Consider the following 22159-nt stretch of genomic DNA (forward strand, 5'->3'; position numbering starts at 1 on the left):
TAGAGAGGTTTCACTTTTTAAAATCAAGTTGCTTCAGTGTATTTTTCCTTGTTCTTTAAGTTACTGATGCTTGGAAAACACTGTGCTCTCTTCCCCCCTTTTCTACAGTGTCTTGCTCTTCCTCCAGCTGCTGGTGGGTGCATCCCTTTGATCCCCCAAACCTGGGAGGTGAAGGCCACTGTTGCACTCAGATCTTTCTGGCAGCAGTGCCTCCTGTTCCTGCTGTACCTCTGGCACTTCGTGTATTAAAATGTTAACAAGTGGATTTTAATATGATATACAGAAATCTTTTTTTTTTTTTTTTTTTTTTTTGGCAAGAAGTAATCTTTTTATGTGAATGCTGTTTTTTTCGTCAGATATTTTAATATGTGAAAATGCTTGGGATCATCTCTTGTTTCTGAATCACTGTTGTAAGAAAATACTCTGTTGATATAAAAGCATCATTATAATGAATGTTGTGAGTTTCTGTCACATTGTTTTAAGGAGGTAGCAGATCTTTGCCTTTGAACAATAGCAGTGTTATCAACTTGATTTAGATAACTAACTTTTTATTGCTAAAAGCTACTTACTCTAGCAAAATAAATTCTGCTTATTGCTTGCATGTGTGGTTATAAAGCTCTTCCCTAAGATAACAATGTATCATTTCAGCTTTCTTTATATTTACATCCTATATACACAAGAAAAAAAAATCTGTTTTTTTTTTTTTTCAGTCAAGAAAGAGGAACTATTTGCAATAAGCTTTGCTTTTCTACCTTCTTTTTCCTCACTGTTTTTTCTTCCCCAACCCCGTAACTTGTGGCCTCAGACTTCTTTCCTCTTTGCACTGACAGGTATTTTTCCAACATCTTTGTAGCATCAGAGGCCCAACTCTGCTTGGCAGTCTTTTTGTCCATCCTGCTCAGTAAACCCTCAGGGATGAAAATTTCTCCTCTGTAGGCAGAATATTGGACGACCCAATTAATCTCTTTCATTTTACTTTAGTTGTGTTTAGTGATTCTCTGTTGCTATCAAGAGAATTACCTGAGATGATGGTTCTCAGCATGTGTTTGTAATTTCTATTCCATTAACAAATTAAATGTGTGCTAATTAGCTTGTGCTGCTGCATTTTTGGGTGATGTTCATAAGTTGCAAGTGTAATGATTTCGAAGAGTATTTTTAGAATACATTTGTGAAATTTTTGGGAAAGTTACCACTCAGAGCCTTCTCTTTATTTTTTTTTCATAGTTCTGAGTGCACTACTCTAACCTACTCTGTCATGAGAAATATACTTTTTTATTTTCTTAAATTTGTCACAGAAGCTAAAATGTGTTAGTAATGGTTTTCCTAAAAATATGGATGACATGATTTGTGAAGTCACTTCACTGGAATAGCTTTTTGGAGAAGAAATTAATATATTTGCCTCTTCTCTTAGTATATATCATACTTGCCTGCATTTTTCCTGTGAAGCAGTTCTAGATTGCAGCATTTTGAATATATTTGAAGCACTACAGTCATTTTTCTCATTGTACCAAGTGTAGTGTACTCAGAAGTTGTGGTCCCTCAACAAAGCTTTCCATGCTTGTTTCTCTTCTGACTTGTACCAAGAGTTACATCTGTTTCTAAATGTGATTCTCAGAGGCTTTTAAGATAATTTTAGCTAGACTTATAATCACAAATTATGCAAAAGTAGTCAAATAAGTCAAATGCAGTTTGACTGTGTTGTGAATCCAAACCTGGGAGATGTACTTTCCAGTGCTGGAGGATCTTTAGCAAAGGAATTTTCAGGCAGTACTGGACATGCTAAGATGCCCTTTTGTAAGAAACATCTGTCCTGGGTGAAGAAGGCACAGGAAGAGGAGCTGCTTCTACATGCATATAGCAATTTACATTGCATAGCAATGCACTATTTTATGTATGTACTTGATAATTTCCTCATTCTACTCCATTTACTTAGAATTTGTGCAAAGCACTTGTCCCCAAAAGTCTGTTAGAAGAAAATGAGGAGAAATTCAGTGGTTCCTCAACCAGCTGTAGCAACAGCTGTATCCAAGTGAGGCTCATCCTCCCACCCATAAAGTCACCATAAAATTGACCTAACATTGCCAGATCAGGTGGGCTGTCTGGGAAGTAATCCTTTGGGAAAATAAAATTGAGTCTTTATAAATCCCAAGTTGAAGTGCATGAAGTGACAGAATCCCATCAGACTTTGTTTTTTTTATTTCTAATCCACTTCCCTATTGTCTCTTCCTTTGCAGCACCTGTGACAAGTTGCCACAAGGATGTGTCTGCTGCTTCCTGAGCCTGGCTCCAAAGGCAGACACAGACATTCCTGTTTTGAAAGAAGCCCAGTCTGACTTGCACAGTTATCATTAAAACCACACCGTTTCTTGTAGGTGTTAGAGTTAGGTTTCAGAGGGTGAAGGCATAGAAAGAGCATAGAAACCTTTCTTTTTGAATCATAAGATACATCAGATTTCCTATTTAATAAATCTATTATGGCAAGTACCTGCTAATATAACCATTTAAAAAACCCTGTAATTCCAAGCAGCTGGGCAAATCTTGGAGGTGTATGATTTTTGTTGAGTGGAGCACTGAATGGTTTTATTGAATCGAGTTAGGAATATTTATTTAGATGATGGCTCTTTATTTTCACAAAGGAGTATTAAGAGCATTATTCTGCCTGCTTAGCTCTCTTTAATTTTATTATTTTCTTGTGATATAAGTATCTTTTCGTGCCATAAAAATAAATATTGTCATACCTGTAGTTCAGTGAACTGGAATTTACTGTAGAGTTGTCTTTATTATATCTAATGAAACCAAGGTGATATAAGAGCTGTAATAATATGAAATGAAGATTAAAAACTGAGCAGGACGTGGTTGCAGATTTTATTTCGGGGGTACCAAAAGAAGTTATATGAGTTGTTGATCTTGGTGCCAGTAGTTTGAGTGCTCCTGTGAAATGCTGTTTCAGCTCCATTGGGATGTCACTGAGGCACTGAAGTTATTGCCTGTTTTGTGACCCCAAGCTCCAGGTTACCCTGAGATAAGTTTGACTTAATTTGGGACTTATACTTTGTCAAATTATGCTTGGTGGCTTTGCTATTGTGATCTGCTTCCTTTTTTTTGGAAGCCTGGCAGATAGACTTCCACTAAGAACAATGAAAGAAAGTAATTACATTTTTTTTTTTCCCTGTCATTTTGTTACTTAGTTTCTAAAGCATTCAATGTACTAAATGTTTCTCATGTAACTGTATTCCACATCTGCCAAAATAATTGCTCCAAAGAGGTGAGCTTGCCAAGCCTGCTCCTCCCTCAGCCTTCCCCACTGCAGCAACATCCATGTACCAGTTTGCAGACAATAACTCTTGAGTTTTGCAGTAGAGGCAACCAGAGATGGTACAGCAAGACTTGGTAAGTTCTGAACAAGAAATAGGTGCTAAAAAAAGGAACTAGAAACAGCTAGTTACCATCTTGTATTTATGAGGGCTAACAAATGCCCAAGGGCCCACATGGTGCTGGGTGAAGCAGGCCTGATTTCTTCTCACCACAATTCCCCATTCCCTGGTTTTAATTCCTTTTTTTTCTGGCACAAACCCAAGAGTTTTGGGGAACTGATCTACTTGATGCTGAGGTGAAAAATTTCAGGCAGTTGGTTTGATCTTGGTCAGTTCCCTCATCTGGTTCAGTGAGTAACTGTGGAGAATCTGTGTCAAGAGGAGAGATGATGGTACAGGATCACCAACACATAGCTGATTGAGTGAGTGCAATGAGATTGCCCATCTGCAGAGAAATTAATGCTTGAAATGTTTGTGGACACATGGCTTAGATTTGTGAGCTCATTTAAAGGTATTTTTTGATTCTGTGCAATTTCTAATATTTTTTAGCGAGTAATTTACAAATTGCTTAGCATTGAGTATTCAGTATGTGTTGTCATGCTTGCTGTTCCTTGAATTTATCAGGGATCACTTGATATATATGTACTTTTTTTTTGTTATACTAAATGGGAATAAAAATAAGAGTTTGCTTACAATATAAGCACAGAGGTACTCAAGCTCCTCTTTTGTCTGGTCATTACAGAGATGTATTTGTGATTTAAATATAAACAAAATAGATGGGGGAAAAAAAGTAATCTATTTAAGCACTTGTATTATTTGCTCTCATATTTTTATAAACATGCAGTCTTATTTCTTATATCTGCCTCCCAAAGTTCTTGCTCTCTGAAGCAAATAGAGGAAGATTCCTTGTGCAAAATACATACATTTTCATAAATACTGGCTGCAGAACCTTCCCCAGATGTTCTTAGGAGCAACGATATGCTTGTCTGATAAGAAGAGTCAGAGGTCATATTTTTATCTAAAATCTCATTTAAATTTGGATTAGATGAAAATTAGGTCTATGTTAGGTTGAGCTGATGGGCAGGTTGAATTTTGCAACAAAACATGTTTGAAATGTGTGCTCCACTGTTGGTTTAAAAACTGGGGTGAAGGAGGAATAATCTCCAGCCTCCAAGTCCTTGTGAGAGGGCAAGTGGAAAAAGTGGGTGCAGCGTGTTGAAATCATCATCTGGGAATGAAAAAGGTTGACTAGGATTGTCCATATTAGTGATAGGACAAGGGGTAGTGGTTTTAAACTGGAAGAAGGTAGACTTGGAGAAGACATTAGAAAGAAATTATTTACTGAGAGGGTGGTGAGACACTGGCCCAGAGAAATTGTGGCTGAATCCCTCCCTGGAGGAGGTGTTCAAGACCAGGTTGGATGGGGTGTTGAGCAGCCTTGTGTAGTTGAGAGACATCCCTGTCCATTACAGGGAGATGGAGCAGGTGATCTTTAAGGTCCCTTCAACCCTAAGCCATGCTATGATTCTATGAAATTGTGGCTGCCCCCTTCCTGAAAGTATTCAAGGCCAGGTTGTTTGGGGCTTGGAGCAGCCTTGTCTAGTGGGAGATGCCCCTGCTCACACAGGGGGGTTGGAACTAGGTGTATCTTTAAGGCCCCTTTTGCCCCACACCATTCTGTGATTCTATTAAAATACAACATTTCCCTTCACTTTAAAGCTACAATTTGCAGCAGCAAACATACATGGGAGGGTGGAGAACAGAAATTTCTTAGCCAAAAGTGGAGAACCCTCTGGTTCTGATGTAAAGCAAAGCAATATGAGAAGTTTTCTGATTTTTCAGAGACTGCTAGGATTAGAGACTGAAGCAGAAATCTGAATACATTGCCCTTAGCTCCCCAGAAGACAGGAATCCCAGCAGCTCTGACAGACAGGAGCTTGCAGTTCTCATCAGGCAATGCCCCCCACTTTTTCCTGCTGGGTTCCTCCTGTTGTTTGACTTCCCTCCAGCACTCAGAGCTGTTCTTGGCCACGCAGTCAGTGTGGGAAGATCTGGGCTGGTGTAGGAGCAGAAAGTGAGGAGCTTTCCCTCTAATACAGGCTTTGGCACCTACCTGGGTCTTCCTTGCAGGAAGATGTAATTTCACTTGTAACACATGGACAAATTCTGCTGCTAATCCTCTGTGTAGAAGTGCTGTGAAGCTTCATGACTGTTTGTGAAACAGTTCAACAGTAGCACCTGGAGAAGGTTGTGTGTCCCAGGAGATGAAAAGCTTTGGGTGGATGGAGAGGATAGTTTGGTGTTTGTTGAAAGGTTATGGTTGAGGTTGTTGTGTCAGATGCTTTCAAAATAATGCTCATTGTAGCCTAATATATAGCCTAATTAACACTGATTAACAAATTTCTAAAACTGTTAAGATATTGAGAAGCTGATTTTAAGTGGCTCAGAATAGAAAGTATTTAAAAATGCTACTTCTTCTAAGCTCGAACTTGAAAGTGCTGGTTACATTGATACAGTCTTTAAAATCACAAGCGGTACTTCTATACCTCACAGAGATCTTTGTTTTCCTCCTCTTAAAATTTTACATTTCTTTTCCTTGGATGGAAGGAGTTCTTATATACATTTATTACTCAATTAAATTAAAATGTGAAAATTGAACATATACTTAAAAAAAAAAAAAACCACCTAAAGAGTTGAATATGAAAATAGTTTATAATGGTTTATAACCCGATACCATATGAAAAATGGTAAACATAGAGTTTCATAAATATGAAATGTCTTTTTAATAATCCAGTACCTTACTTGGTTTTTAGATACATTTTTGCACTTGCCTCAAAGCTTGACGCTAAGCTGACCCTCTCTTTAATATTAATGTACTCTGACTGTAATATTCTGTTCCTTTGCCTCTGATTAATGCTGTCTGTCAATTATTTACAGATCCAGTGGTACTGTGGAAGTTCCCAGAGGACTTTGGAGACCAGGTTAGAAACATGAGATTGAACCTTTTTTTTTTTTTTTTTTTTTTTTTTTTTTTTTTAATGTTAGAATAATAATAAAAAGAAAGCTCTCCTATTCAGCTGCAGAGAGGAAGATGCTAATGATAGTGGGAAGGAAGTCTTCACCCAACTGGTGGCTTGGTGATTAGGATGTCTTTGTGACAGGAATATGCAACAGCAATTTTAGAGGACTTTATAATCATGCCAGTTCTCTGTATCACCTTACTTTAGATATGGAGTATTTCATGAGCTGTTCCTATTACAAATGTTGGGTAATTATCTATTATAGGCTTGAAAATGTGGACAATTTGTCAACAAAACTTTGATGTTATAAATTGTGTTAAAAAATATAAGGAGAATAAAAAGTTGAAGAGGTGCACATATATGTACCTTCGGTGTCAGAACCTGTGCATCCCATTCCTTTAGTCCTTTACCATGTAAAAATGTATATATTTAATAATATTTTAGAGATACCCCAGTTATTTGCTTGGAAAAAAAAAAATCCTCAGACCCTTATAAGAAACAATGGTCTAAAATGTACTGATTTTGAAAACATGAAAATCATAGTTTCTATCTATAATTAATCCTCAAAGGAAAGTTTATACATACAGGACTGATGGATGATTTCACTGCTGGTAGTGATAATAAAGCTGTTACTGTGTTGGCTTTTTCCCTACGTGACTATTTCATTAAAGTTATTAATACTAAATTTAGAGAAATAATTCAATTTTATTAAATTAAATTTTATTATTTCAGCTACATTTAGATGAGTTTCTTCCATGGAAAAATTGTTTGTTAATTTAATAAATAAAAATAAATAAAAACACTAAATAGAATAAATATCTCTGTCTCAGCTCTGCTCTTCTATTTAGACTGAGTCAAATATATTCTTTGTTGATAATATAACCACAATGGATGATCTGGAAATATTTTTCTAGGATCAGGATATAGATCTTTATAAATTGGTGACTTTTTAAAAATTTTTGGTTTTAATCAATAATATAAGATTGTATAAAGACAGCTGTAAGGTGATTCATGATGAAAGGAATAAATACACAAACATGGAAAGCAGGGTGTCTGGTTAGGGAATAGCATCAGTCAGAAACATGCAGCTTATAAGATAGTGATAAATGGTGCATGAGCAAAGTGTGTTGCTATTTTTTTTAGCTAGACATGCAGTAAGTTTTGATAATTTTCTTGGCTGCACAATGATATCTTCATTGTCATTTAAATTCTTTTTCTCCAGCTTGCTTCGTTCTTTTTCTTTTCCCTAAAAAAGACTTAATCTTAACAAAGACAACAACAACAAAAAAGAAAAGAAATTATGTGTGAAGAAAAATAGGAGCTTATTCAGTAAGTCAAAGGTTATTCAAAGAACAGCTGGTGTAGAAAAATGATTAGAAGATGAAGCCCACTAAAGACTGGAGGGGAATCATACAAAGATGTAACAGACATTCCTAATCTACAAGAACCAAAGTCATGAGGCAGCTCTCTGCCTTTGGGCTCTGAAAAATCTATGTCTGCATGTTGTGTCTCAGCAGTGCAGGGAATCTGGTGTTTCAGGTAAATCACTTCTCCTCCTGGAAAAGAATATGTTTTAATCCTCATTGTTGCAAGGGACATTTTCCTATTAGAACCACTGGATTTGAACAGAATATAGAGCAGCTTCTGTAGCAACCCCCTGAGCCAAGTAGTCAAATGGAATCAGCAGAAGCCTTCTGTGCACGTGTGTGCATCTTGAAATCAGCAGGTTTGGATTGGAGACCTTAACATATACACCAGATTTATTTTTGAAAAAAAATATCTGAAATAATTGAAAATGACTGAAACTGGCAGTGCTAATTTCAATGAAAGTTTGTGGGGAGAATATTAAAAAAGAAATAATAAAAAAAATCCATCCTGCTTCCCAGTCATTTCTATTTTAAATGTAAAATGTGTGAGTTAGTTTTTGGATGTATCCCAAAGAATCATCTTTCCTAAAATCCAAGGGCTGTCTGTTTTCACTGTGATGTGATAACAGCGGGCAAAATATTTTCCTCTCTTCCTGCATTTTATCCTACAGTTTATCATGTCACCTTTTTGTTGCTTTCATAATGCAAAGAAAGCTTGTCTAAGCTCTTTTGATGTAAGCTCTTTCTCACATTTGTCCTCTCAGAATGCCTGAACTTCCCAATGCTTACTCATACCTAATCCTCTCTCTTCTTGTGTCCTGCCAATATCTTTTATGCTGGATGGTATTCTTTGGTCAATGTTTTTCTTCAGTGTTGACTTTCCAAAATATTGTTTGGCAAAACGTCCCATCTGTTTTGGATGGGATATAGGAAACTACAAATTATCAGGAGAAAGAAAAAAATAGTGATTTGTCATAATAACTTGACTTGCATGGGATCCATTAACAAAAAGAAATACTAAGGTGCAGTTCTGCTATCACAGAAGAATTTGCAAGATTCATTGTTCATCCTCTTTATCTGCCAAGACTGCAGAGAAGTAACTGGTAGGGAAAAAGATTACAGGGAAATGACTAATTTTCTGTCTGGTAATTTTATGAACGTGAGAATAAGAAGGAAAAGGGAAAAACACAAAATAGTGAAAGGAGAAAAGGTATACTTCAAAGCAGGAAATGAAAAATACTTCTCTTTGCCAGGAGTATTTCACAAAATTGTGGGGGTTTGGTTTGGTTTGAGGCTTTTTTGGTGTTTTTCTTTTTTTTCTTTTTTTTTTCCTTTTAATCATTGAGTTACTATTTATTATTGTGCTGGTGTTTATTCTATAAACATGAGTTTGACAATGTTGAAAATGTTCTGAATACTCTTAGCACTGTAGATGAAATGTGAGGATTCCTTATTAAATCATATATAGCTCTTCTACAGTTACCTGCACAAGTCTGCATTTAGATGAGTAATGGCTTGTAGTCATTCAGAGGAGTATTTCTTGCCTAAAATGTATTTTGATTGTATGCCTACAGGCTCTGGTTTTAATATGACAAAACCTCCCCTTATGCTCAATGAAATTTTCATGATTGATTATGTGTATGCTTTTAATCTTGAAATTACTGTTTTGTTTATTCCAACTGGTTAGAGCAGAATTTAATTTTAGCCTTGGCAAGCTCATTTTCAAGTGGAAGTCTATTGTTTCTAAGTGGTAGAGAAGCAAATCAAACAAAAATCCTAACACCTTTGCTTCCAAAAGGAAATACTTCGTAGCTTTTTCAGGAGAAAATGTGTATCCTCAGATTTACTGTCATCCAGCAGAATGAGGATCTGTTGATGCTGGCTGTCTCCTTATGGCAGTGGAACCAGTAGAAAGGTCTTACTGGTGTCAGATGTGTCCAGATGCCTCCAGTATACCTCTATTGTTCTGGAATTAAGGCTACTCAAGCTCCCAGTAACTTCACTGGGTTGAAACATTCCTGGGAAATGAAGTAGTGCTGGCACAAGGAAGGATGAGAGTGCTGCTGATAGCACCAGCAGGTGATAGTGGCTCTGCCAGAGGCTTAATGTCTTGTCTTAAACTTTGAAGCATGTGAAATCTAACATGTTTTACACACTTAGTAATTACAGCTATTTTGGGTGTTACTTTTAGCTGTGTAAGAATTCAGGTGCTTTTTTTTGTCTGACTGCTTATGGCCCAAAGTTATTTCCATCTCCCATAGGTCCCAGAGGACAGGGTGTGTAGAAAAAATGGATCCATTGCGTAGTTCTTACTCCTCTCCCTTCTAATCGTGTAATAATTTCTTTCTTTAGTCTGCCACTTCTCTGCTGGTGAAAAACATGCCAGAACAATGCTACAAATGGCTATTATGGCAGAAGACAATCTTACCAGAAGCAGCTTTAGAAATACGAACCAGGGCAAAACATTGTTGGCTGAAAATGAAATAATTGAGACTCTGTTAAATTGTTAAATTGTGTTGCAGATTTCATCCTCTCTTCCCTCGCTCTCTGCTCTGTAAGGCAAGCAGATGACATCTGCTTTTTCATCTCAGACTTTTCCCAAACCCTGCAGATGAATAACCAGCAAGGGATAGGGCATCCCATGTGAGGAAACTACTGTTTTCTATGAAGTTACTGTAACACCCTTTTGGTTGTTATCTTCTGTTTTAAATCATAACATCTTTAAAAAAATATATTTTTAATATACCACAGTGTGCAAAATTTACCACTGAATTGTGAGCTATGAACTTTTCTCCTTATCCTGTAGCAACTCAAGTGCTAAAGCCTGGCATAATATGTAAAAATCTATCAGATTCATGTGATATTTGTATATGAAGAGATGTATATAGAAATACACATGTAATATGTCAATTGTTTTGAAGTACTAATATGTTTGCCTTGTCTCAGCAAGCACTAGTGGCACACTTTACTTTCAGAATTTGTATTAAGTACTGAAAGTTAAGCCTGGATGTTTGATTGGAGTCAGAGTGCTCTGATTCTTGCAGGGTGAAATATTTAATTGCATGGATCACGGCAGTAATTATACAAATGAGGTCAATACTAAAGAGATTATATTATCTTGTTAATTATTTAAATAATAGCACAAGTTTTATTTAAAAAATAGAAAAAGGTGCCAGCTAAAGCCTGTTGTCTGGGTCAAAATAGTGTGTGGAAGCCAGTTGTGCTGATTCTGAGCTCTCCTAAGAGAGCAGCAGGAACCCAGGAGGTACAAGACTGTTTACACTCTTTTCAAGGCTGCAGGCATGCTGTTAGGGGATGCATTGCACCAGCTTTCTGCTTTGTTCTTTTATTCTGATGAGGTATTAAATACATGTTTCAATTGCTCATGCTAACTAGATAGGTACTTGCACTGGTGTTTTTGTTTTTATCAGTGTAGCTTAAAAAAGCTTTTGGGATTTTGTTGCTTATGTATGAATAAGTTTGATTAGTATTTGGATACACTTTATGAGAAAGGAGGAATTGATCTAATGAGATTGCTATTTTTCAGAATTATTGTTGTCTAAACGTTACACATAATTATTTAGATTAAGGATATTTTGGAATTAATCCCTTTGTAACTTTGAGAAAAAACATTAACCCATATGGTGGCAACTTTGTGCACTTCAAGTAAGCTTTAAGATGCTTTCCCATGATTTCCCAACACTTTGTGTTTGAAATTTGTATTGTTTTTACTGAAGTGTGCTGTCTGTGTAAGGCAGCAGTGCTTTCTGTCCATGCAAACCCAGCTGATAGACGAGCAGCAGAAAAACAGTCAGAGGTGTATTTATATTTGCTAACTGCACTGTGAGAAGAGAAATTAATCTGTTTGGCCCTGAAAAGATTCTGTGAAATAACTGAATAACTGCCCACATAGACATTCTGGGAACACCCAAGATCATCAAGACCCTTGTATTTTTTTCCTTTTTTCTTTTTTTTTTTTTGATACTTCTATTTTTAAAATCATGAAAGCTCAGTACTGAAAATTTGGACTTTCTCGAAATTTTGAGGATGGGTTGCAACATCAAATATGCTTGTTTTCAGGGTTGTGGAAGTTTTGTTTTATAGAGCTTTTAAGTTAAAAATGTTGAACTTGATCAGCATATGGTACTGGCTAGCTTCATCTCTACCAGCTCTTTTGTTGTCTTGTTATTGTTATAGGTTTTAATGACAGTTGTAAGCCATAGCTCTGGATGCAGGGGTTAGTCCACCCTGGGGAGGAGAGGGAGAAACAGCAGTGTGGATTATGGAAATATGAATTGATCTAAAAAGCAGCTCTCTTGTAACAGAATGGAACTCAAAGAAAGACTGGGGAGAAGCTGGTGAAAAGACGATGGAATATGATGTGAAAATGATCATTTGAATGCTTTCCTTTTCATTCCCAGCTGCTGTGTTCTGGTGAAAAGGCACGCATTTGTATATCTTAAGGCTGGGTGAAAAAGGGCCAGATGAATGGAATTACTTGTTAGATATGTTTTCATTTTGAGTCAAATAAATTATGTGCATTTTAATAGACTGTATGCATATGTTAGCCATCTTTTTTTATCATACAGCTGTGATATTGAGGGATTACATTTGGTAGAAAAGTTCTTTTCTCTGTTTGCTCAAATAAGTACAGTATTAATATTTGACTGTCCTTCAAATATTCTGTATCAGTCTATCAAAAATAACTGTTTTATGATTTGGCTTATTCCTACAGCCTTCAGCAATGTGCCAAAGGAAAAAAAAAAAATAACTGATGGGTGAACCAGTGATGACAATGATTTGGAACGTCTTCCAAAAAGACTGCCAAATTGTCGTGTGTGATGTTGTTGTTGATTGACCTCAACTGCCCTCAGAATATTCCAGTCTAATGTCGCCTAATTCCTTATTCTGTGTGACATTCTTCTTTCTCATCTACTTGCTTTACATCCACTTTAGTCTTAGATATGTTGCCTGTTTTACTTTCAGTATTACTCGTGTCTCAAACTTACTGCTGCTCTTTGAGGAACATCCAGACTCACTAAGTCTCTTTTTATATTTGGTACTCGATTGCTGAACCTTTTGTTTGGTTCTTGAGTCTTGCTCAGGCAGCTCCAGACAGGTGATCAGGAAGGGAAATACATTACTCTATCAGAATATAATTATTTCTGGTTCTCATTACTTCTGTGTAAGCTTTCAAGGCATTGTAAACTACTTGGCTGGGAGACTCTCTTTGCTTCTTCCCTAAGCAGTTGCATCAAGTTTCTCTTTTTTGGGTGAGTCTGTTTCTGTCTGCAATAATTCATAAAAGTACAATCAGTAACAAAAGATCCAAATCTGAGGAATAACTTGTCTCTGAGGCTATAGTGGATACTTAACCTCTGTCCTGTGTCCTTCACTAGAGGCTACTGGCCACTCTTAGAGAAATTGTACTGGCTCAGCACAGACTTAGTGCATCAGTTTGTGAATTTTAAACAAAATTTGGGAATAGGAAGACCTCTTCCAATTTACAGAGAAATCCTGCAGTAGAAACAGACTTTTTATTAATTTCAGTAAGTATGGTGGATACTTGGGTTAGATTTATGTCTTCCCTGAACATGGGCAATTTCATTCTTCTGCATCAAAGTGGAGCTGCCAAAAATATTCCTGGCTGTAGCTGCCTGTAGCTGCTAGTGCTGTCTGACTAGCTCTTAGCTGTTCCAAGTTGGCTTGTACTATATTGGAGGTCTAAAGTAAGCTGACTCGGTGCTGAAGTGGCTGATGGATGTTCACATGCACAAACACTAACCTGAAATTGTTGCAGAGTCATCTGTAGCAATGATGAGCTGTCAGGGAGCCAGAAGGTCTTGACAGACTTAGCCATAGGTGAAGTGAATTTACATTGTGTATCTCCTTGGGAAAAAAATAGGTCTAATTGTATGTCTGTTGCCTTTTATTTTTTTGTTATACTTAGTCTTCATCTGGTAACACGAGATGTCAGTACTTTAAATTAAGCTCATTTCTTTCTTCCCTGTCCCTCTTTGTTCTTGCAATTGTTTTATCTCTTCCATTTTGGACTAGATGATCTTGAGGGTCCTTTCCAACCATGATAATTCTATGATTTTTCAACACTTGATAATATCTGAGGCTTAGATGTAGTGAAACAAGAAATAATGGTTTCCTTTATACAAATATCACTAGTGGTAATTATGAAACATTAATCCTAGCAGGTCCCTTAAGAGCTGATTTCCTTTCCCAGTTCCTTTTCTTTTGGCTTTAGATTCTTATAAGTCAAGACACTCAGCCCACTCCTGCGATGGGTTTCACTGCCCTTGGCAACCTAATGTGGGCCCCTGAATTCCCCTGAACGTTTTGGGGTGGATAAGCCCAGTCAAGGGTTTACCTTTTTTCACTGTCTCACCTTATTTAGCTGCATAAGCCACTCCCTACTGCAGATATTTTCTCTGGGAGTGATACCTGATTAGTTTAGTAACTTATGTGACAGGTTATTTATTAACTACTCTTATGTTTCTGCGTTGCCAGCAAAATCAGGATTTCTTCATGGCATATGGTGTGCAGCCATTTTATGAAAAAATCCATGGACAGTTTTGATTCTTGAAGCACATCACCTGGCATAAGACACAGTTTCACTCCCCAGCCTGAACAGGACAATTCTTGCATATAAGCAATCTGCAGGTCTTGTACTGACCTCTGGTTACCTCAGTACTGGGTATTTTTTACTGGGCAGATCAGTTCTTAAGTAGAAGCTTTCTAGGCAATCCTACTGTTAACACTCTTTTTCAAGGCTATTCTTTAGGTAACTAACGCTGTAGTTATTTATACTTAGGATCTAGTTTAGAAAAAGGAACAATTTCATGTGTCATTCTCAGACTGCTTTGTAGTCATAATGTTTGTTTGCTTGCTTCTGAAATATGCCAGGTGAAAGCATAATGGTTAGAAAACTGTGGGAGTCGTAAAGCATGGAGTAGGATTTTGATGAGGGTGGAGTTTTTTCTTTGTTTGTTTTTCACCTGTCAGCCTGTGAAATAATGTTTTATGGAAAAATGCAGACTTTTTGCAGATGACACTAAGAGGAGGCTTTGAAGAACTTCAGAAATTCATGAAAAAGTTTGTTGGTTGTACATCAAACCTCTGATGACCTGTATTGAAAAGATAACATTGTGCTGTGTATGGGTGGAAACTATTATCTAATTTATGAAATTTATTTTAAGTAGTTTCTCTGTTCTGCCTCAAAACCAGTGTTCTCCTTTTCTTGTAGTTCTGTTTGCAGGGCTTCTGTGTGTTATTAATCTTCTGCCCTGGATAATTCCATTAAAATTGTATTTGGTTGTTTTTGTTTTTCTTTTATAATTAGTACTGTGCATAATTTGAATTCTCTGGTGAAATACTGGAATATATGGAGGAAAAAAAAATTAGAATGTATTTCCAGCAAAATATGCTTGGAGTTGAAACGAATCTGACATATACCAAGTGTCATCAAGAAGAGTTTGCCATGCTTGAATTTTTATGACTTTTTAAAGTATATTTTATTTTTATGGAAATTAATTTATTTGTAATTTTTAGAATACTTTTATTGTTAATTTTCCTTATAAAAACTTATTTCTTTGATTGAGAAGAAAATCTTGCAAATGGGAGCCTTTTGACCTGAGTGTCAATTATCCTGTACTTGTAATTGTCCTTTATACTATTTTGTAAACATTTCTGAGGCTGCAAACTTCACTTTAAAGCAATATACTGAGTAGGCAGAGTTGGATATGTTGCAAATAGTCTCCTTCCTCTCTTGAGCTATCGCTATTCAGAGGTGGAATGAAAAAAATTAGCAGGTAGAAGATAAATAAGAACAAATTTTAATATGTTTTATTTTATACTGGTTATTTTCTCAACACTGAAAAAACAGCATCTGAGCTGCATGTGCAGGAGGTTCCCAGTGCTGCTGCCAAAGATGTGTCTTAACTGGTGTTGTAAGCAGTGGAAAATCTTAGTAAGTCTTGAGTGAAACAAAAATTGCTGCTGCCTTAGCTATGCAGGATGACATGTGGATTTTAACATGGCCTTCAAATACCTGGATTTTGGAAGTGATTTTTACCTTACCTCTAGTTAAAGATAATGTCTCTGAGTTTCTAGATACTGTTAGAGATGCTGTCATGGAAAGTGTGTATTAATAAAAAGTCACTTTTTCCCTACTGCATGATGATAGAAGAATGTGTGTGTGTCATTCATCTCTGGTCTATTTTTTTTTTTTTTTTTTTTGTACAAAATGTGATGAGCTCTTGAATATAATACTCTACTATCTTAAGAGTTAAATATTGCTCACACAGTCTCAGAAGTGGAGACGGAAGAGCATACTTCTTGTTTTTCCCAGCTCTTTGATATCCCCTGGGGAATAATGGTCTCTCTGACATGAGTCAGGGAAGTGAGGGAAAGTGTTTATTAGTGCATGGGATAGAAATATTATGTGCTTGCTAGAGCTGTATGATGAAGTATTATTTCTTTTGGTTTTGTTTGCCTTACCAGTAAGGGGGGTAGATGGTAACATTTCAGTCTGTGTTTAATTCTAACAGGAACTTTCTTTGGGAAGAAGAGATTTGTCAGTTGTTAACAGTTCTGGAAAGCTGAGAGGGTTTTTTAGCAGCTAAATTAACCTGCCCTGAACTTCATATTGTTTTAACTGTTCTGCTATTTGTAGCTGAGCTTGTTATTTTAAGGTGAATTTGGGTCACTGTATGCTATGCTGGACACAACTGTGCCTGAAAAATGCTTCATTTTTAACTGTTTACACAATGAGATTCAGGAACAATTATACAAACAGAGGATATAACATTTTATAGCTAACTAAAAATTTCTGAGTTATTGGTTGTGGTTGTTTAAGCACTCTGTGGTTGTTTAAGCAGCTTTGTTCTTCAGTCTTGCAGGTTAGTGAGATTAACAGTGGTTTTTAAAGTATTCAGGGTTAATGGATACATTTGTTCTTTTCTCCTTGGAAGGTGCCTTTGTAAGATATTCCAGGAGCAGCAGATTTGTGTGTCCTGCCTGGGAAGCCAACCCTAGTCTGCTGTACAGGGCAAGAGGGTTCTGTAGTGTGTGCTGCCAGCTGAAGTCTGCCCCACTGGTAGATAACATGTCAGAGTTGTACTCTTTAATTTTCTTTCTTGTATTTTTAATTTACTGTTAGTTCTCTAAGTTCAGTAGCAGCTAACCATTAGATCTCCACTGCCACCTCTATGACAGCTACTTGTTTACCTGACTTTGCTTCTCTAAGGTCTCAAGTTTGTTACCTTGTTGTTTACAGAAACACAGAATCACGGTTGGAAAAGACCACTAAGATCACTGCATCCAGCTGTAAACATTCCCCCTGAATAAAATACATACATCAATATCTGTATCACCCACTAGAACGTGTCCTGAAGTCCCTTGTTTAGAGGTTTTTTAATACCTCCAGGGATGGTGACTCCTCCACCTCCCTGTGGAGCCATTCCAATGTCTAATTGCTCTCTCAGTAAGGAATTTGTTCCTCAGATCTAGTCTAAACCTTCCCTGGTGCAACTTCAGCCCATTTCCTCTACTCATCATTATTCACTTGAGGGAAGAGGTCAGCATCCACATCCTTACAACCTCCTTTCCAGGTAGTTGTAGAGAGCAATAAGGCTCTCAGCCTTCTCTTTCCAAACTAAACATTCCCAGTTTCCCCAGTCTCTCCTCACAGGGCTTGTTCTCCAGACCCTTCACCAGCTTTTGTCCTTCTCTGAGCTCACTCCAGCAGCAAAATGTTTCTCTTGTAGTTAAGAGCTCAGAACTGAACACAGGACTCAAGGTGTGGTCTCACCAGTGCTGAGCACAGGGGCACAGTCACTTCCCTTCTCTTGCTGGCCACACTACTCCTGATACAGCCTTCTTGAGAACACCTGAGAACACTGCTGGCTCATATTCAGCTGGGTATCAACCAACACCCCCAGGTTCTTTTCTGCTTGGCAGCTTTCCAGCCACTCCTCTCCAAGCCTGGAATATTTCATGGGGTTGTTTTGACCAAAGTGCAGGACCTGACACTTGGCCCTGTTAAACCTCATTTTATTGGCCTTGGCCTACTGGTCCATCCTGTCCATGTCCCTGTGCAGAGCCGCCTTACCCTTGAGCAGATCAACACTCCCATCCAACTTGGTCTCGTTTGTAAATTTGATGAGGAAGCCCTTACTCCTTTCATCTAGATCATTAATGAAGAGATTGAACAGTTCTGGCCCCAAAACTGAGCCCTGGGGAACACCACTGGTGAATGGTTACCAATTGGATCTAGAATCTTACAGTCCTGCAACTTTATCTTCGTGATTTAACAGTGGCCTTGTTGCTCTGCATAGCACAGAAAGCAGTGAAACTAAGCAACCAAAAATCTTCAGCTGTTTGTCTGGCAGGAGCAGATAGGTGAACCAAACTTCTCTTCTTTTCATCCTTCCCTGAGGCACATAACTGAGAACTGGCCAAGTGGAGAAGAGACAGGGAGCGGGAACAAGAGAAATTAACTCTGATTGGAAGTCTGTAAATGATGTCCTCATTTGTGGATATTCAGCTCCTCGTTCATTTCAGACAACAAAAATTTCTCTGAATAAGCTTTAGAAAGATGAAAACGTCACTTTTTAGAGAGTGTTTTTCTAAAAGTCTTGGTGTTGAAGCATTATGAGTAGCCTGATTCTTCTGAATGTCAGTCATATGCTGCAGGGCCTCTCCAGTTGTAGTTTACATGGAAACCAACTAAATGAGGATCAAAAATTGTTCTCAGCAGTGGAATTGAATTTGTGTTGTGTGTGTCAAAGCAGTCTACAGTTGTAGAAATGTGCACATAGCTCAGCTTAGAGAAAGCTTAGAAAGTTTTAAACTTTCTTAAATCCATTAGTGGCAACTTCTGCTTCTGTTCAGAATAATCTTCCCCTTCAGGTGTTTGTCAGGGATGTATGAACTCGTATGTGCCAACTGTATTGATATAGAGTTAGGTGTCAGAAAACCCATCACTATCCACAATTTACTCTGAAAATTGTGAGATGAAAAGAGCAGTTGTATTCTGAGGGAGCTACTATTACCTAGATTTTCTTTTTATCTTCTGGGGACAGAAGTAAAACAGGCAGAGCTTAGAGGGCACATCTGTGGGTCTGTGTTTTGCCCCCCCCACAGCACTGACACTCCTGTGTTGCACAGTTGTATTACTCTCACTGTTCTGCATCATGGCTCTGTTCACCCCATGGTGTTACACATGACTATCATGGGAATACCCCATAAATATGACTTTCTTTCCAGTGTACAATGTGGGACTCTTTGCTAAGTCTGGAAAACTTTTGTTTCGAAGGATTCATAAAAGTTGGGAAAACGTAACGATACTCTTTCTTCATGAGTATCCCCAAACTTCTGAAAATTCTAACTTATATGTACACTTTATTTAACAAATATGGAAATTATAACTAAAATATTTAAATATTGAGATCTCCCATGTTTAAAAAAGGGTTTTAAAAAAAACAGTAGAAAAAGCCATGTACAGACCTAATAGATAATCACTGAATGATGCACTTGGGAGAGAGGCATATAGAGGTTAAAAATAGTTATGGAGGCTTGTGAATGACTTTCATAATTTAGACCTTTGGATTTCCCTTATTCAAACCATATGGACCTTTCTTGTAACTACAATTTTGTGATTTTAAGCACAGGTAAGAGCTAAGTGTCTGCAATCTAACTGATGCTGCTGGCTTTGCATGGTCCCTGCTGTGAGTGTGCGTGGCTTCAGAGGAAGGAAAAGTCAGTGGTGAGGACAGAGCTTGCCTTTTCATCCACTGTTTAAGTGGCAGCATTAGAATTTCACCTCTGTGGAGCCATAATAATAATGGTCTCAGTAATGCAGGATGTTAAGCAGCCTGGCTTTGATTTAAGAATAAACCTTAAACTGCTTAAGTTCAGGCATTTAAATATTTCCACTGAAGTGAAGGGTTTGAGTCAGAAATACCTGTCATGACAGTCTTAAATCTCAAGTATTTCTCTTGTTTGTATGTTTTGACTGGCACAGGCTGAGGTAAGGAATGGTGAAATAAGAGTCCCCTTCAAGAAAAGACCAGAGAGCAAGTTGGGTTAAGAATGAAGCAGATGTTGGAATTGGAGATGGAGATTTGAGTAGGGAAGACTGATACGAACCTGCAGTTAGGTGTTCTCAAGAAAGGACTTTAAAGAGGTTAGTAGGGAAAGAAACTTGGAGCAGGAAGAAAGTAAGTTTTGAAGGAGAAGTGAGTTTTCCCATAGAAAGCAGCTCCTGTATTTTCTTCCAGCTAGTGACCTGCAGCATTTCTTGTCCTTGTGGAAAAAGACATGAGTATCCTGCCAAGCCACTGTGCACTACAATGCACACTGAACAGCCATGAAGATTTCATGTGCTTGGATCAATTGACTGTGGTATTATTAAAAAAAATAAATCCTATCCTTTCTGGTTAATAAGGAAATGGTGTACATCTTGAATCTAACCAAAATGATTAAGCAGTAATTTCACTTAACTCAAAATCTAGCTCTTATCAGGAGCTTTTTTCCAGAAAACTGGTATCTGTGAGTTCAAAAACATTTTCTAGCACCTTTTAAGTGGCTTTATAAAATGATGATAAACATAATAAGTTGTACGGGTATCAAAACAAGTAAGGAATAATAAATATTACTTGTTTTTTAGGCTTCTATATAATATCTCCATGTAGAGTCAGTGAGCATGACCAGGTCAGGCTGGAGTGGTGTAGTGCAAGAGATGACAGTGAATAAATAAAACCACTGGAGCATGAGCATGTGAGATTGCAAGTTTCTGCTGCTATGTTGTAGGCATAAAGAAAATACTTTCTTAATTACCATTTCCATTTTTGTTCCAGCTTTCTGCGGGGGAAGTAGCGTACTCTTATTCACATTATGTTAATTTTATGATTTTCTACTTTCTTTTGGAGCTTTAATATGGAATAAAGTAATTATCCATAAACTTAGCAATTAACCTCTATTGTGTATATAAGTGTAGATGTTTATTTGCTATTTGAAAGCACATTTTTGAAGCTATGAAAAGACAATAAATGCATTATAATTTTTCTGAGAATGTGTATGTTGATTCAGGAGGAAGTCTTGGCTGAGTTATAGATCTTTGAAAATGATGACCCCTTAGGAGACAGAGCTTAGTGTTCCTCAATAGAGAGGCTACTGAAAGTACCAAGTATAATTGTTCATGAATAGTGGCTGTGTATTTGAATGTGTATATGCTGTCATTTGCATTTTAAATCTGTCTAGGAGCATCTGGGGGTATCTTGTTTTCTTCTGTTTTAAAAATCTGAATAGCACCTGTAATTAAGGGAGAAAACTGAGCCCTGGAAGCTAGGTAGGACTTCCATCTATTGATCTGTGTAAACCCAGCTTACGCTGTCAGGGGAGCAGCAGTCAACTGCTGAGCTGCTTTGTCACTGACATAAGCTGAGAGAGGGTTGGGTTTTTTTTTTTTGGTGGTGTTTTTTTTTTTTTGTTTTTTTTTTTTTTTTTTTTTTTTTTGTCTATACTGTTTATACACCACTCTATAGACCTGCTGGCTGGTTGAATTTTAAAGACTGTGGAGGTTTAAAGACTTGTCCCCTGAGGGATGCTCCTGCCAGTTGGGAAGCGAGCTGAGGCTGCTCTGCAGAAGTTGTGTGCACGTGTGCTGGCTGCGGGGGACGGGGCAGAGCAGGGGAAATGCTGGCCTGCAGCTCAGCCTGGAAAATGCTGCAAAACATACCCATAATTTTCAGTTGTTTAGTCAAAATATTGAGCTAATACCTTTGGTGGGGTTTTTTTGTTTTTGTTTGTTTTTTCTTGTGCGATAATTTATTCTGAGAGGATACAATGGGGAACATAAATGAATACATTTCCATACCCAGTTCTGTGTCGCTGCTAAGATCACCAGCCAGCAATTAAAATCCTCAGAAATAAGGAGAAAATTACTTCCTATAGTGTGAGAATAGGTGCAGATTTGGAAAGACAATTTAAATAGAATATAAAATGCTGTTTCTTTGGAATGTGAAGAATGAGCTTTATGAGCCTGAAGTAAGAAACCATTTGGAAATATTTAGGAAATTTCTGAGGTAAAAGTTTTGGTTATCTTGTTCTGGTATTTTTTTTGTCAGTCTATTATTACTTCTACCAGCACCAAGTGCCTACAGAAATTAAAATATGTACATGCTATGTTTGTATTTTGCTCCTCATGCTTCTACACTGACCACTCAAAGCACTCAGGGTAGTGCTTGTGCAGTTTCCTTTAGAGAATATGTAATGTGATTGTTCATAATTAACTTTCATAAATAATCTTTCTCAAAACACAATAAATGGCTTTCATATCCTCCTTTGTCTGTGCTGGCAAAGTAAAAGTTCCAAAGTTTTCTTGAACTCTCTTGTTTGGTTTAGAAATTCTAGAAAAAAACACTTTTCTATTTTGTACTGTCTGATG

The 22159-nt window shown here is 37.3% G+C and overlaps 1 protein-coding gene across 4 annotated transcripts in view; it reads left to right on the top strand.

The window, feature by feature from the left end:
• Window positions 1-22159, top strand: part of DENND1B (DENN domain containing 1B) — a 167310-nt gene that overhangs the window by 29264 nt on the left and 115887 nt on the right. For 3 of the 4 annotated variants that reach the window (XM_071751047.1, XM_071751048.1, XM_071751050.1), the window contains exon 3: window positions 6252-6295. The exons of the other annotated variant lie outside the window; for it this stretch is intronic. In XM_071751047.1, coding sequence (XP_071607148.1) covers window positions 6252-6295 — 44 coding nt within the window. The remainder of the gene's footprint in view (window positions 1-6251; window positions 6296-22159) is intronic. 4 annotated transcript variants of the gene reach the window in all.

This window comes from Heliangelus exortis, chromosome 8, assembly GCF_036169615.1.
Source record: "Heliangelus exortis chromosome 8, bHelExo1.hap1, whole genome shotgun sequence".
In the NCBI taxonomy this organism is placed as follows: Eukaryota; Metazoa; Chordata; class Aves; order Apodiformes; family Trochilidae; genus Heliangelus; species Heliangelus exortis.